The sequence below is a fragment of the Poromitra crassiceps genome (genome assembly GCF_964638095.1).
Source record: "Poromitra crassiceps genome assembly, chromosome: 12".
NCBI classification, from domain to species: domain Eukaryota; kingdom Metazoa; phylum Chordata; class Actinopteri; order Beryciformes; family Melamphaidae; genus Poromitra; species Poromitra crassiceps.
In genome coordinates, this window is record NC_139632.1 from 2,743,416 (window position 1) to 2,759,292 (window position 15,877).

The following is a 15,877-nucleotide window of genomic DNA, read 5'->3' on the forward strand; positions in this document are numbered from 1 at the left end:
TGACCCATCAAGATTAATTACCTATTAATTACAAATTAGTGCACCACCAAGGAGTAAACAAATAAATAAATAAGAATAATTAGGGCAGTTTTTTTTTTTTTTTTTTACAAAGGCTTCACTCACCAGGGTGTTATAGAGGCTGATATCTCCCTCCAAGCCACTCTGTCTGTGTTCAAACTTCACAATAGGCACTTTAGCTGTTGTGATAGGCAAGATGTTCTTCAAACCTGTGACAGGGGCGAAACGGGCAAACACAACCAGCCATGAATTCCATGCTGGAAACATACAAATATTCTTGATTTATCACGAGATAACAAGTCAAACCTTGAATTACCTGTATGCTTCTTCAGCACTTTGGCAAGACCTTCAATGATCTCTTTGCAGTTTAGCTTCTGTTTAGACAATGAGAAATAAAATGAACACTGACAGATCTCTCATACCCTGAGTGTCAAAATCAAATGAAATGGCAGCATGCTTGGTCCACCTACCTCTGCAGTCTCATGACCCTCCAGAGTCATGCAGATGTCCAGGTCACTGTCACGGAAACCAAAGCCATTCTTTGAAGAGCCAAACAAGCACAGCTGAGCTTTATCTGTGGGTCCGGACACACGAACAAGGCGTTACATTTTATATTCTGTTTTCTTTCCAAATGTGGACTGCATTGTGCTATATCACTGGCTTAAGCTTCATACACACCATTGTACTCCTTTCGTATGAACCTTTCCAGGCTACCAAGGATCTGTTCTCTCTTCTGCTGCTCAAGCGGAGAAGGGGACAATTCATCTACAAACACATAAGTTATTAGCAACATCTCCGACAGGAATTGACCTGATATAACATTTACCACTAAATGTGGGTGTAATACACATAATGTTTGATGTAAAGAACAGAATATAAAACCATCTGTCCAATAAATTGTTTGAGTGTTTTACTCTGAAGTCATAAAATTGCCTACCGAAGAATCTCAAACCAAAAATCTTTGTGAAATGAACCGTTGGAAAAGACAAATAAATATTTGAAGTGCACAGATGAATACGTACGATAGCAGAGTCTGCAGAGCCCGTCGAGGATGTCCCGGAAGTGTTCCGTCATAGGGGGCAGAGGCTTGAGCTCGATCTTCTTGAAGTCTTCAGGACACTCATCCTTAAGGTGACCATCTCTTTTGCAGATGCTGCACACAACGGTTGGAGGCTGGAGAGAAGACATTCAAATACCAGAGAAATTCAAAGAAGCAATTGCAAGATAATCAGATAAAATAATCATTCAATATCGTTTAAAAAATAATCACAAAATAAAATCTCTAGTTTTACCATTGTCAGAGAACACATTTTAAAGTTTTATTTCAGCATTCAATTTTTAAAAAACTGCAAAAATGTCCAGGCTGTTATTCTTGATCCTATCATGTTATTGATTTTCTGAAATGACAAAATGGTGAATAGTGTTTATTTGAATTACCTTTCCACCAGTGAAAATCATCCTATCAAATATATAGTGCAGATCCTCTGGTGAAACAAGCCCCTCCTTCTCTGAAACACTGTTTTCCTCTTCCTCCCCCTCTCTGTCACTGTCCAGCAGGCCATTCGGGGAGGAGAGAGCATTTGTGGGCCTTCCAGTGGCTCTCTCCCCTGCAGTGAGAACCATGCCCATGAGGGTGGCATCCAATGTCTTGTCACCCTTCTTTCTGGGCGGAACTGAGGTATCCTCATCATCACTCTCGTCCTCTTCATCCTCCTGCCCTCTTCCAGCGCTCTGACTTTTTCCACCTTTCCCGTCATCTTCTTCTGTGTTTACAAATACAGCCTCCTTCTTCTCTACTCTTTCCAACTTCATGTCCTGTTTGCCAGCCTTCTTGCCTCTCTGGCGCCCCCCAGTGCCCCTGCTCTGAGGGCAAGCAAAGTACTTATATGCTGTACGGAAGCGCTCCTGGATGTACTCAAACACCATTTGACTGTTCAAGCTTCGTGCAACATTCCTCTTCAGAGCAAAAGGATCTAAAAAAAAAAAGGGGGTGGAGAGAAAAAAAGACCCACAGTGACTTTGTGCTATCAGGGTTCCCAAAGCTTATTAAACATCACATTCCGAGACTTTCCAACACTTATTAACTCATTGAGTGCCAATGACGTCTAAAGACGTCAATTCAAATAGTAACGTAGAGTGCCAATGACATCTAAAGACGTCAATTGCGTTTTTTGACGGTGGGACGTGGATCAAAGCCTGATGCATCTCCTGTAAAAATATGGTGGATGTTGAGGGTGTATAAGCTATTTTACGGACCCATTAGGTGGCGACAGTGCTCTCCAGATTAGAGAAAGGTGAGGAAAAACAGCAGAAGAAGCCCCGTGATGAAACGGAAACCGATGCATGCTGGAGCCAGAGCCGTATAGATTGCTCTGGCTGGAGCTAACGTTAGCTGCGAACAGCAGCCAATCCGCTCCCACAACTGAGCCCCTCTGTCTCTGCTGCATAGTTTCTCCACACGATTAGCCGCCAGAAAAGCAGCACCCGACACCGAAAAGCCAAACCAGTCTCAGCAGTCCGGTTTGGCTTTTTGGTGTCGCGCTGGGAGCCGGCGCACAAAAACGGCGGAGCGCTCCGAAAATAGACGCTGGGTGCGTGTTAGGCTGTGTGTTAGTGTGGGGATGAGTTTCCCCCAGCTCTGCCGGCATGCAGGCTATGTGTTAGTGTGGGGGTGAGTTTCTCCCAGCTCCGCCGGCATGCAGGCTGTGTGTTAGTGTGGGGATGAGTTTATCCCAGCTCCATGCAGAGATTCGTCGCCTGACGCAGGTAGCAGAGATTCGAGCAGAGCCACCAGATACACTCCCACGGAGGAGGAGTTTGCAGTTGAGGGGGGTGGGGCACGCAGGGCACCACACAACTACACCACGTCACTACATCAGAAAATATTAGCTTCAGAGTCAGTGATGTGCTTGAAATGCTTCATTTCACAAAAGGCTCATTATCTCAGCTTCTAGTTTGAAACGTCTGTTTTTGGTGAAATCAACCTATCTTCTACTGCTGAGAACTAAAGAACGGAAAATGATATCAATAAACTTTTTTTTGCTGATGATACAATAGAGTCTCATCGTTCTTTGGGCGTGTTCGGTGTTTACATAGTAATATCACACAATATTCTGTGGGTCTTGTGAAATCACTGAAAACGCTCTGAAAGGGCTGGCACTGGGAGCATCCGTTTTCCAGAAATGGCTGGCACTCAATGAGTTAAACATCACATTCAAAGACTTTCCAAAGCTTATTAAACATCACATTCAAAGACTTTCCAGGCACAATTCCTTCAAATTCAAAGTACCCAACATGGCATTGTTTGAGACATGGATCAAGATGAATTACTGTGACTACACTTTAGGTAGTGCTACAAAGTGTATCAGACATGTCCTGGAAGTCATGCCACACTGAGGCCATTTACACCTGGCGCTAACATGCGTTTTCTGTGATCAGATTGCAATCAGATTGTGTTTTATCACTTGAAATGCCAGGTGTAAACACCCCCAAAACGCATTGAAGAAGGGTTGCAATCTGATCGGCCAAACCACCTCCGGAGGTGGTCAGGGATGCATTGTGTACACATTGAACACAAGTGTAAATGCAATGTGTCCTCTCAATCTGGATACAGCAACTTTATGCGGATTGAGAGGACAACCATTTCTGCAATCTGATTGCAATCAGATTGCAGGAAATGCATGTTAACGCCAGGTGTAAATTGAATCAGGCTGAAGTGATAAAATACAATCTGATTGCAATCTGATCACAGAAAACGCATGTTAGCGCCAGGTGTAAATGGCCTCAATGATCTGTGGGGAAATGAAAAAACTGACTAAGCATCCATGATAGGGCAAAGGGGGAGGAGCTTTGCGTGGCTTCTCACTAAAAGGTGTAATGTAATGCCAAGTAAAGGCCCAATGATACTCCCTTAGCCTTCTGTCTGTACTCTGTGTTCATTACGTTAAAGACAGAGACGCACAGAGCCTTCTGTCTGTACTCTGTGTTCATTACGTTAAAGACAGAGATGCACAGAGCCTTCTGTCTGTACTCTGTGTTCATTACGTTAAAGACAGAGACGCACAGAGCCTTCTGTCTGTACTCTGTGTTCATTACGTTAAAGACAGAGACGCACAGAGCCTTCTGTCTGTACTCTGTGTTCATTACGTTAAAGACAGAGATGCACAGAGCCTTCTGTCTGTACTCTGTGTTCATTACGTTAAAGACAGAGACGCACAGAGCCTTCTGTCTGTACTCTGTGTTCATTACGTTAAAGACAGAGACGCACAGAGCCTTCTGTCTGTACTCTGTTCATTACGTTAAAGACAGAGACGCACAGAGCCTTCTGTCTGTACTCTGTGTTCATTACGTTAAAGACAGAGACGCACAGAGCCTTCTGTCTGTACTCTGTGTTCATTACGTTAAAGACGGAGACGCACAGAGCCTTCTGTCTGTACTCTGTTCATTACGTTAAAGACAGAGACGCACAGAGCCTTCTGTCTGTACTCTGTGTTCATTACGTTAAAGACAGAGACGCACAGAGCCTTCTGTCTGTACTCTGTGTTCATTACGTTAAAGACAGAGACGCACAGAGCCTTCTGTCTGTACTCTGTGTTCATTACGTTAAAGACAGAGACGCACAGAGCCTTCTGTCTGTACTCTGTGTTCATTACGTTAAAGACAGAGACGCACAGAGCCTTCTGTCTGTACTCTGTGTTCATTACGTTAAAGACAGAGACGCACAGAGCCTTCTGTCTGTACTCTGTGTTCATTACGTTAAAGACAGAGACGCACAGAGCCTTCTGTCTGTACTCTGTGTTCATTACGTTAAAGACGGAGACGCACAGAGCCTTCTGTCTGTACTCTGTTCATTACGTTAAAGACAGAGACGCACAGAGCCTTCTGTCTGTACTCTGTGTTCATTACGTTAAAGACAGAGACGCACAGAGCCTTCTGTCTGTACTCTGTGTTCATTACGTTAAAGACAGAGACGCACAGAGCCTTCTGTCTGTACTCTGTGTTCATTACGTAAAGACAGAGATGCACAGAGCCTTCTGTCTGTACTCTGTGTTCATTACGTTAAAGACAGAGACGCACAGAGCCTTCTGTCTGTACTCTGTGTTCATTACGTTAAAGACAGAGACGCACAGAGCCTTCTGTCTGTACTCTGTGTTCATTACGTTAAAGACGGAGACGCACAGAGCCTTCTGTCTGTACTCTGTTCATTACGTTAAAGACAGAGACGCACAGAGCCTTCTGTCTGTACTCTGTGTTCATTACGTTAAAGACAGAGACGCACAGAGCCTTCTGTCTGTACTCTGTGTTCATTACGTTAAAGACAGAGACGCACAGAGCCTTCTGTCTGTACTCTGTGTTCATTACGTAAAGACAGAGATGCACAGAGCCTTCTGTCTGTACTCTGTGTTCATTACGTTAAAGACAGAGACGCACAGAGCCTTCTGTCTGTACTCTGTGTTCATTACGTTAAAGACAGAGACGCACAGAGCCTTCTGTCTGTACTCTGTGTTCATTACGTTAAAGACAGAGACGCACAGAGCCTTCTGTCTGTACTCTGTGTTCATTACGTTAAAGACAGAGACGCACAGAGCCTTCTGTCTGTACTCTGTGTTCATTACGTAAAGACAGAGATGCACAGAGCCTTCTGTCTGTACTCTGTGTTCATTACGTAAAGACAGAGACGCACAGAGCCTTCTGTCTGTACTCTGTGTTCATTACGTTAAAGACAGAGACGCACAGAGCCTTCTGTCTGTACTCTGTTCATTACGTTAAAGACAGAGACGCACAGAGCCTTCTGTCTGTACTCTGTGTTCATTACGTTAAAGACAGAGATGCACAGAGCCTTCTGTCTGTACTCTGTGTTCATTACGTTAAAGACAGAGACGCACAGAGCCTTCTGTCTGTACTCTGTGTTCATTACGTTAAAGACAGAGACGCACAGAGCCTTCTGTCTGTACTCTGTGTTCATTACGTAAAGACAGAGATGCACAGAGCCTTCTGTCTGTACTCTGTGTTCATTACGTTAAAGACAGAGACGCACAGAGCCTTCTGTCTGTACTCTGTGTTCATTACGTTAAAGACAGAGACGCACAGAGCCTTCTGTCTGTACTCTGTGTTCATTACGTTAAAGACAGAGACGCACAGAGCCTTCTGTCTGTACTCTGTGTTCATTACGTTAAAGACAGAGACGCACAGAGCCTTCTGTCTGTACTCTGTGTTCATTACGTTAAAGACAGAGACGCACAGAGCCTTCTGTCTGTACTCTGTGTTCATTACGTTAAAGACAGAGACGCACAGAGCCTTCTGTCTGTACTCTGTGTTCATTACGTTAAAGACAGAGACGCACAGAGCCTTCTGTCTGTACTCTGTGTTCATTACGTTAAAGACAGAGACGCACAGAGCGTTCTGTCTGTACTCTGTGTTCATTACGTTAAAGACAGAGACGCACAGAGCCTTCTGTCTGTACTCTGTGTTCATTACGTTAAAGACAGAGACGCACAGAGCCTTCTGTCTGTACTCTGTGTTCATTACGTTAAAGACAGAGACGCACAGAGCCTTCTGTCTGTACTCTGTGTTCATTACGTTAAAGACAGACGCACAGAGCCTTCTGTCTGTACTCTGTGTTCATTACGTTAAAGACAGAGACGCACAGAGCCTTCTGTCTGTACTCTGTGTTCATTACGTTAAAGACAGAGACGCACAGAGCCTTCTGTCTGTACTCTGTGTTCATTACGTTAAAGAGCCTACTGCCCACTGGTGGATGTATTGCTTAAGATGATACCAACGTGAAAGACGCATGGCAGTGTGTGGGCAGTGACAACCTATTTATTTCCGTATGAAAATGCAGTATAAATGAGCCTTAACATCACACGGATTCACCTAACACCAGCAAACTGTGTGGCCTATCAGCAGACAGATTCACCTAACACCAGCAAACTGTGTGGCCTATCAGCAGACAGATTCACCTAACACCAGCAAACTGTGTGGCCTATCAGCAGACAGAACAAAGGCAAACCTTCCAACATGGAGGCAATGTGATGGAAATCTATTTAGTCACATTCAGGAAGACTCCGAAAACGTGATCTTCAAAAGTTTATTACAACTTGCAAGGTCGGCACATTTAGGTGATAAGCACCATGTTCAAGTCTGCAAGTTCCAAAATGCCATCACCTGTGTATGTATTCAGACCTGTTGAACCCTGTGTATCTATTCAGACCTGTTGAAACCCTGTGTATCTATTCAGACCTGTTGAACCCTGTGTATGTATTCAGACCTGTTGAAACCCTGTGTATCTATTCAGACCTGTTGAACCCTGTGTATCTATTCAGACCTGTTGAAACCCTGTGTATCTATTCAGACCTGTTGAACCCTGTGTATCTATTCAGACCTGTTGAACCCTGTGTATGTATTCAGACCTGTTGAAACCCTGTGTATCTATTCAGACCTGTTGAACCCTGTGTATGTATTCAGACCTGTTGAAACCCTGTGTATCTATTCAGACCTGTTGAACCCTGTGTATCTATTCAGACCTGTTGAACCCTGTGTATCTATTCAGACCTGTTGAACCCTGTGTATCTATTCAGACCTGTTGATCCCTGTGTATCTATTCAGACCTGTTGAAACCCTGTGTATCTATTCAGACCTGTTGAACCCTGTGTATCTATTCAGACCTGTTGAAACCCTGTGTATCTATTCAGACCTGTTGAAACCCTGTGTATCTATTCAGACCTGTTGAAACCCTGTGTATCTATTCAGACCTGTTGAACCCTGTGTATCTATTCAGACCTGTTGAAACCCTGTGTATGTATTCAGACCTGTTGAACCCTGTGTATGTATTCAGACCTGTTGAAACCCTGTGTATCTATTCAGACCTGTTGAACCCTGTGTATCTATTCAGACTTGTTGAAACCCTGTGTATCTATTCAGACCTGTTGAAACCCTGTGTATCTATTCAGACCTATAAGACCAGACGGCTTGTACAATGGTCTCTTACCCTCAATGGCAAGCCTGCGGCGAGGCCAGTTCTTCACTTCCCGAGAGAGGAGCTCCCTCACGCGGATGCAGATGATGTGTTCTTCCAAGGCAAAGTCCAGTGTGTAAAAACGCAACAGCTCCAACCACAACTGGCCAAGCGACACACCTTTACCGAGGTCCAGGGTCAAGCGGGTCTTCAGAGAAAAGCAACAGGAGAATATTATTAGGTGATACAGGCCTAATGAATTTGTTTAATTGAAAGGCAGCGGACAAAAGGAGGGGAAATGTTTCGAACACGAATCGCAGAAGATCTAACATTTTCTTCAGATTTTTTTTGAATCTGTACTACTCACCAGGCCCTCCCTATACTGGCTGTTATCAGGATTCTTCTGCTCTGGCTTGGGTCTGCCTTCTCCCCTGGCCTCGCCTCGGTTGTCCCCTCGTCCCTCTGTGGAGCTGGGAGGTCTGTGTTCCCATCTGACAAATACGTCCAACTTGACTCCGGTCAAATGGTACTCATCCACATGTTTCACATCAAAGCCTTCAATCTGAGGAAAGGAAAGGAAAGAAACAAGTCAGATGCAGCAGAGACAAGAACTGAGGCGAAGCAAACAAGCTACAATTACAGTTGGGGATTAATAGATTGAGAATTGGTGCCAAATCCTGATTGGTCAGAACAGAAATGTAGATAAGCTTCTGGGCTAGCCATGCCAGTATTAATAGGTGGTTGTCTAATTTGTGCAAATATATATATACTTTTTTTTTTAAAGCCAATTACACTCAAAATGCATTATGGCTTATGAAAGTGCTCATAACACATTATAGACATGATGACCTTCATCCATACTTGTTTTATAATTGCATAACCCTCTGAATCGGAATTTAATCGTCAGGTGCCTGGAGATTATATATATACATACATATATATATATATATATATATATACACACACACACACACACACACACACACACACACACACACACACATATATATATATATATATTATATATTAGGGATGTCCCGATCCGATCACGTGATCGGAGATCGGGGCCGATCACGTGATTTTTAGAAGATCGGAATCGGGGGGGAAAGATCGGGAGTAAAAAAAAAAAAAATTTTTTTTTTTTTTTTTTTTTTTTTTTTTATTCAACAAACATGACCATGTTCACGTCTTAAACTCATCCTGAGGCCTTAGTTTTGGTTTTAAATTACATATCATCATTCATTTATTTAGTGTCGCACAGAGCAGAAGAATTTACCAAAACAAACGCATTTCCTGATTTACATTGTTATTGCACTATTCTGCACATCATTTGTTTTAGTTTACATGGTTATTTTGTGGTGCACCACTGATAAGCTTTATTTTATTTTGTTTTAAATTTTGAATCCATGTTGGATATAATGAATATACTGTTAAATAAAAAAGCCATATCCATGTTGGATATAATGGATAGTTAGTTGGATACTGTTAAATAAAAAAACAATCTTAAGGGTCAACTTGATTGCAGTTTTTTCTTTTCTTTTTTCTTAATGCATTGCCGAAAGATCGGATCGGGAAAAATCGGTATCGGCAGATACTCAAAATCACATGATCGGGATCGGATCGGGAGCAAAAAAAATGTGATCGGGACATCCCTATTATATATACATACATATATATATATATATATATATATATATATATATATATATATATATATATATATCACCACATCTTAATTTTGGTGGTGTGTGTGCGCGCACGTGTGTGTCTGAAATTCAAACAATAGACAATAACACTGGTGTGTATTAATTTTTTAATTTTATTTCATTATATATATATCATTTCTTTATATCATAAAAAAGAATAATAGCCATTGGTCAAATTAAACAGCAAGTACTGAAAGTATGGGTTTCCAGAGTTCACAAAGCACTGTTCCTTCTGTCTGGCAAGGGTGAAGTTTGCTGTGAGTTGAAGCTTTTGTACAGAGACATCTTAACTTTTTCATACTACCTACTTGCAGTTATGTAATGTTGAATTCTATTAGAGAACAAATAGGTAACATTTAACATCACATTAGCATTATATCCATTAAATCTGGCTTCAAACGGACAAAAATGTCCACCATCGATCGCATTAATTCTGGCTTCAAACAAAAAAGAAATTTTGCCCGTGACCCACCCGCACCTCTTGACCTGGCCTGGATAGAGTCAAATTCCCGGCCTGCATTATGGTCTCAGTCGGCCCCTGGTGGCGGGACATGAGAATGCACTTACCCAATGGCCCAGGTACACTGGGAGGATGGGCTCTTTCCTCTGCTGCAGAAAGAAGATGACCATGAGGGCGAAGGAGTAGGAGGGGATGCCACCCTCTGCCTGGCAGTCGATGTGGCACAACTACAGGGATCAACATGCAAGAAAACATGTGCTTTTTGTTAGTTTGCTTTTTAGTCTTAATCAAAATAAAATTGTAGAAAACTTGAATTAAATTATTAAATTACCAAAATCCTCACACATTAGTCTAAATCTGAAATTTGTATTATGTGGAAATACATATTTATAGTGTTATTTTCTTATTTTCAATACATATAAGGTATTGCATGTGTTACAGTAGATATGCTAGTATTGATTGTTTATACATCTTACATATTCTTTCTTATTTTGTGACCAGGAAGTGATGTCCCGGGCTAGGATACAACATGCCTGGAAGCTGTGGTCGCTCTCTTAACACATCAACACCAAAGAGGAGCGCGCTCCCCTTTTCTTTTCTTTATGTAACGGTATCTGAGTTGTACCTTTAAGTTGCGTCTTAATGAAAGGGACAGTGTATCCTCATCGACCGCTACCATTCCCACCGGCCGAGCTGTCCAAGCCAAGGGAGGAAGAGCGTCTCCTCCTGTCTCAATATACTCTTTGGCTGTGTTCAGACCATTGATTGGTTCAGACCGGAATTATAAACCGGAAACTCTTCTATTATGGCTCTGGCGTTAGCTAATGATTACATGAAGAAAAAAAAATCACATGAGTGGGAAAGGAGGGAGTACAACGTGCCGTAAAGTTGTAACACATTTTGGAGCGCAAAAAAAAGCAGGTTTGAACCCATAGAGGGCACTTTTGCTGCTGAAAATGATACCGTTTGTAGAATATTAACAGTTTGGTTTCAAATGTGGAAATTTTGACCAGGATCCTTCAAACACCACCCCAAAAGCCATATATATTGGTTAAAGCGGGGGGGAAAGTGTTTTGGGGGTTAGTAGTACTGCTTTAAATGTTTCCTTTGGGTAGGCAGCTAGCTAGCTCAGTTGTAGCATAATGACGTTACTAGCAGGAGACGACAGACGCCAGCATAACGCAAGGCACTCTGGGTATTATGGTGACGGGTTGGCTTAGGAGCGTGATATTTTTTCCTCCAGGATGGCGATGCCTTCGCCATTCTGGGAAAAAAATATTGCCTACAGTTTGCGAGGCTAGCAAGCTAGCTAGCTACCATTTGTTTTCTCAGAGGCGGACTGTTTCAGGGATGCGGCTCTAGTTGTGGTATACGCTAAATATACCACAGCTGTGAACCAATCAGATTGCTTGATTTTAGAGAGCCATTTTATGGTTGAAATGAACTGTCTCCTCATCCACCCTCCTGTTCTTCATACAGTGTGGTCTGCTCTTCCTGATGAAGGCCACAACATGGCCAAAACACCACCACCACTATGTTTTTTAACGGAGGAATTATAGTTTCGGGTTGTTCGTCCGTCCGTCTGATGTTCGTTAACGCGATATCTCAGGAACGCCTTTGTCAAATTTGGCTCAAACGTCCCCTTCGATTCAAGGAAAGTTCAAGGTCACTGGGACCTCACAAATGCCATTTACTAGCTCGTTAACGTGATATCTCAGGAACGCCTTGACGGAATTTTCGTCACATTTGGTTCAAACGTCCACTTGGACTCAAGGATGAACTGATTACATGTTGGTGGTCAAAGGTCATAGGTCAAGGTCACTGTGACCTCACGAACGCCATTTTCTAGCTCGCTAATGTGATGTCTCGGTAACACCTTGACGGAAAGTCTGGACAGACGTGGATGTCGACTGCTCACTTGTTGGCGGAGGCATATATCTGCAGTGCGGCCGTTCTAGCTTGAATGAGCTTTTAAAGTTTGTAGAGTGCCATGAAACCAAAGCATTCCTTCACAAAGCAAACTGAATAAAAGCGCTCTCTCTCCTCTCTTCTTTGAGCTAAAGTATCAGTTTCAGCAGCAGGCTTACCTTTGCCCAGTAGCGGAAGGCCAGGACCAGTGGGACCAATCTGGGCTCCAGCTTAGCCAGGGCAGCCAGGTGGTTGGTGGTGAGACAGGCAACATCATTGCCTGCACTAACCTTGCACATCAGCCCACTGCACATAAACACAAGTGTTGGGCACATGAAAACGGTACTAAATTCACTTAAGGGGGGGGGACTTAATCATACTAGCTGGTGTCTTGCATTAATGCCACTCTGTGTAGGGCTGCATATAAACCCTTATAAACCCCATGTGTTCCCAAGGAAATCACCATGATTAGGCAAATCCACCTATATGTCTGATGTGTGCAGTCTTTGTACTTAATTTGAGGCAATTTTGTTGGAGAACCAAAGTTGCTGCATGACCGTAAACTAATACTAGTGCCAGACATGTATGGCATTATATATTGTAAATAAAACAGCAAAGAGGATAGGCTGTCATAAACATTAAAATAACGTTGAGGTTTTTAAGCTGACACTAACCTGCTGATATCCCGACAGAACACAACAGGAATTTTGGCATGAAAGTCTGACTCAACCTCAGAAAATTCAGCTGGGGAAAAAGATGAAAGAATCCAGTAAATGACATTGAGTTGCAAATGTTGCAGAAACAGAAATCTATTGAATAGGGCCGTTTCACTTCAATACTGGACCTACACAAGGTAACGTATCCAAACTCCTTGGGTGTAATGTATTTTTTGATTTACCGTATCTACTGAAATGCCAAACTAAATCTAGCAAATATGACATTTCTAAAGGTCTTTTCAGACCAAAAGCGAATAATCTGTGCAAATAATCCGCATGGCAATAAAAAAAAAAAACATTTATCTCTATGAGCCTATCCACACCAAATCAGAAATGTCCATATTTCACGGTGCAGATTTTTCTGCAAAATAGATATAAATACATAGGTTGTCACTGCCCACACACATCCATGTGTCTTTCACGTTGGTATCATCCATTGGTATGAACAAGAGAAAAGCCAGCACTCGACATTTGGAGTTTTTGTTGATTTATTTCCTCATGTACCTGGGCAGCAGCAACGAACGTTTCAGTCAAAGACCTTTTCTCAGCGTTGGTATCATCTTAAGCAATACATCCACCAGTGGGCAGTAGAGAGTCAAATGTATGAGTGTAAATGGTAAATGGCCTGCATTTATATAGCGCTTTTATCCAAAGCGCTTTACAGTCAGTAGGTACATTCACCCATTCACACACCGATGGCGGCAGGCTACCACGCAGGGTGCTGGCACACCATCAGGAGCAATTTGGGGTTCAGTGTCTTGCCCAAGGACACTTCGACATGCAGACTGGAGGAGGCGGGAATCGAACCACCGACCTCTTTTATCCAAAGCGATTAGTGGACGACCCGCTCTACCTCCTGAGCTACAGCCGCCCCCCATGAGTGTGTGTGTGTGGTTTTGCTGCGTTTAATGCGTATCCGTAAAAAAAAAAATCTGATTTGGTGTGAATAGTCCCATAGAGATAAATTAATTAAAAAAAGTTTTATTGCGGTCCGATTTATTTGCACGCCACGGATGATTCACTTTTGGTCTGAAAAGACCTTAAGTAGGGATGCTCTGATCACGATCACCTATGAGAAATATCTGCCCGATACCAATCATCATGCAGATCTTTTTTCTTTTTTTTTAGCTGGTAGGCTATAGCTAGCCTAGGTAAACCCAGCCACCACGTGACCTGCTCTCTCAGTTCCCAGTCACTAGCGTCTAGACTCCGGGCCATTCACAACGATTTCTGGGGCGATTGAAAGACCCGCGCAGACCCGCAGCCACCCCGCAGCCAATGAGTGACGGCGTGACTGCCAACATCAGTCCTGCCGTGATCGGCCAATCAGAGAGTGCGTCTTTGTCAATGATGTGTAACAGCTGCAGCGGCTTAGCACTACCTAGCCGTTAGCATTTGGCCTCTCTAAAGCATAGCTCCCGAGCTAGCTACTAGCTGGCTAGCTATATGGCTATGCAACTACGTGAGGAAATTCAAGTGAAAACAGCTGTTGAGGTTGAGGTCTGTTGATCAAAATAACACCTAGCGTTATCGAAATCGGATTTTAGCGGACCATACAAGCCAGGGCTTCAGAGCTGATCACCTGGACACATTTTATGGCGAAATTATCTGATAAACTTGTCTGTGCTGCTCTGTGGTGATCAGCTAATGTCTTCATAGCATTGTGATTATGATTTAATGCATTATGGAAGATAAACGCTGGTTTAACATAATTAAAATAATTCCCTACCAAACATGTAAAGTGACGCTTCTGGGCAGTAGACCATTTGGGCATAACATTATGTAATGTGACATGAGATCACCACATTTCAATAAATATAACGTTTTTGCACATTTGAATGCTGCTGGTCGTTTGTTTAATGCTGTATATATTGGATATTTAAAGCTGATACACTTTACACAATCAAATCTAACTTATTCACAGCAATACACAGTCCAGTAGTACAGTGGGCTAATTGTTTGAATTATATCGAAATATATTTGCATGGTGTAGCATGTAATGCAGATAATGTAGCTAGATACTCTGACACAGAAAGGCAGACAAGCTAGCAGCAGGGATCTTGTCACACTGATTCCAGATAAACTCCTCTGTCTAGCCAGCTATACAATATTGATCAAAATAACACCTATATCGAAATCGGATTTTCCAGCAGCTGCAGATGTCATCATTATCCACGTTATTGATTATTATTTATAAAAAAAATCTCGTGTAAATATTTTGTGAACGCACCAATAGTTAGAGAAGGAAACCTCTCTTTGCATTTTATTTTTTAATAAAAGTAGGCTACTTGTGATATCTCACGTGGTCGATCATCATTGCAAATTTATGTGAACAGCTAGGTTTAATGACAAATATGGAATATCACCCAAGGAAATACCACGGTTTAATGCCAACAGATAAACCATACAGATTTGTTGTAATTGTGAACACATAAGGGAGCAAAGACATGGTTTTCAAGCATAACACAATGTACAACTTTTATTCAAAGACAGGATTGAAAAATATAGGTCACTTGTATTCACTTCAGTAATGTCAGGTCTCAGTCGCATTCACGCTAACCTCTTAACTTCTAGCTAGGTCAAACACACCTTAACGTTATGAGTGTGGCCGTTTTGGATTAACATTAAGTCCACGATCAAGTCTAGCATTTCGGTATATTCCTACCTCTTAACATCTAGCTAGCTAGGTTGGATCTGGAATATGATATCGGCTTGATACATTTGATTGTAGCTACTCATACAGCCGTGTGGAGCTTATCTAGCTAGGTTGCATCTGGAATATGATATCAAGCCAGTAATGTAGCTAGCTAGCGTTAAATAGGTTTATCTGTAACCACGCTGAAATGTGAGGGCATTAACGTTAATATTTCTAGCTAGGTCAAACACACCTTAACGTTATGAGTGTGGCCGTTTTGGATTAACATTAAGTCCACGATCAAGTCTAGCATTTCGGTATATTCCTACCTCTTAACATCTAGCTAGCTAGGTTGGATCTGGAATATGATATCAAGGCTTGATACATTTGATTGTAGCTACTCATACAGCCGTGTGGAGCTTATCTAGCTAGGTTGCATCTGGAATATGATATCAAGCCAGTAATGTCAGGTCTCAG

At 42.4% G+C, this 15,877-nt stretch overlaps 1 protein-coding gene across 4 annotated transcripts in view; it reads right to left on the bottom strand.

Moving 5' to 3' along the window:
• The window catches only part of tut4 (terminal uridylyl transferase 4), a 60,870-nt gene that overhangs the window by 26,861 nt on the left and 18,132 nt on the right, over positions 1-15,877 (bottom strand). For all 4 annotated transcript variants that reach the window (XM_083647520.1, XM_083647518.1, XM_083647519.1 and 1 more), the window contains exons 7-17: positions 12,724-12,793; positions 12,229-12,355; positions 10,249-10,368; positions 8,343-8,537; positions 8,009-8,183; positions 1,456-1,991; positions 1,041-1,191; positions 697-783; positions 489-592; positions 335-392; positions 124-227 (exon numbers count right to left, since the gene is read on the bottom strand). In XM_083647520.1, the coding sequence (XP_083503646.1) occupies positions 124-227; positions 335-392; positions 489-592; positions 697-783; positions 1,041-1,191; positions 1,456-1,991; positions 8,009-8,183; positions 8,343-8,537; positions 10,249-10,368; positions 12,229-12,355; positions 12,724-12,793 (1,727 nt within the window). The remainder of the gene's footprint in view (positions 1-123; positions 228-334; positions 393-488; positions 593-696; positions 784-1,040; positions 1,192-1,455; positions 1,992-8,008; positions 8,184-8,342; positions 8,538-10,248; positions 10,369-12,228; positions 12,356-12,723; positions 12,794-15,877) is intronic.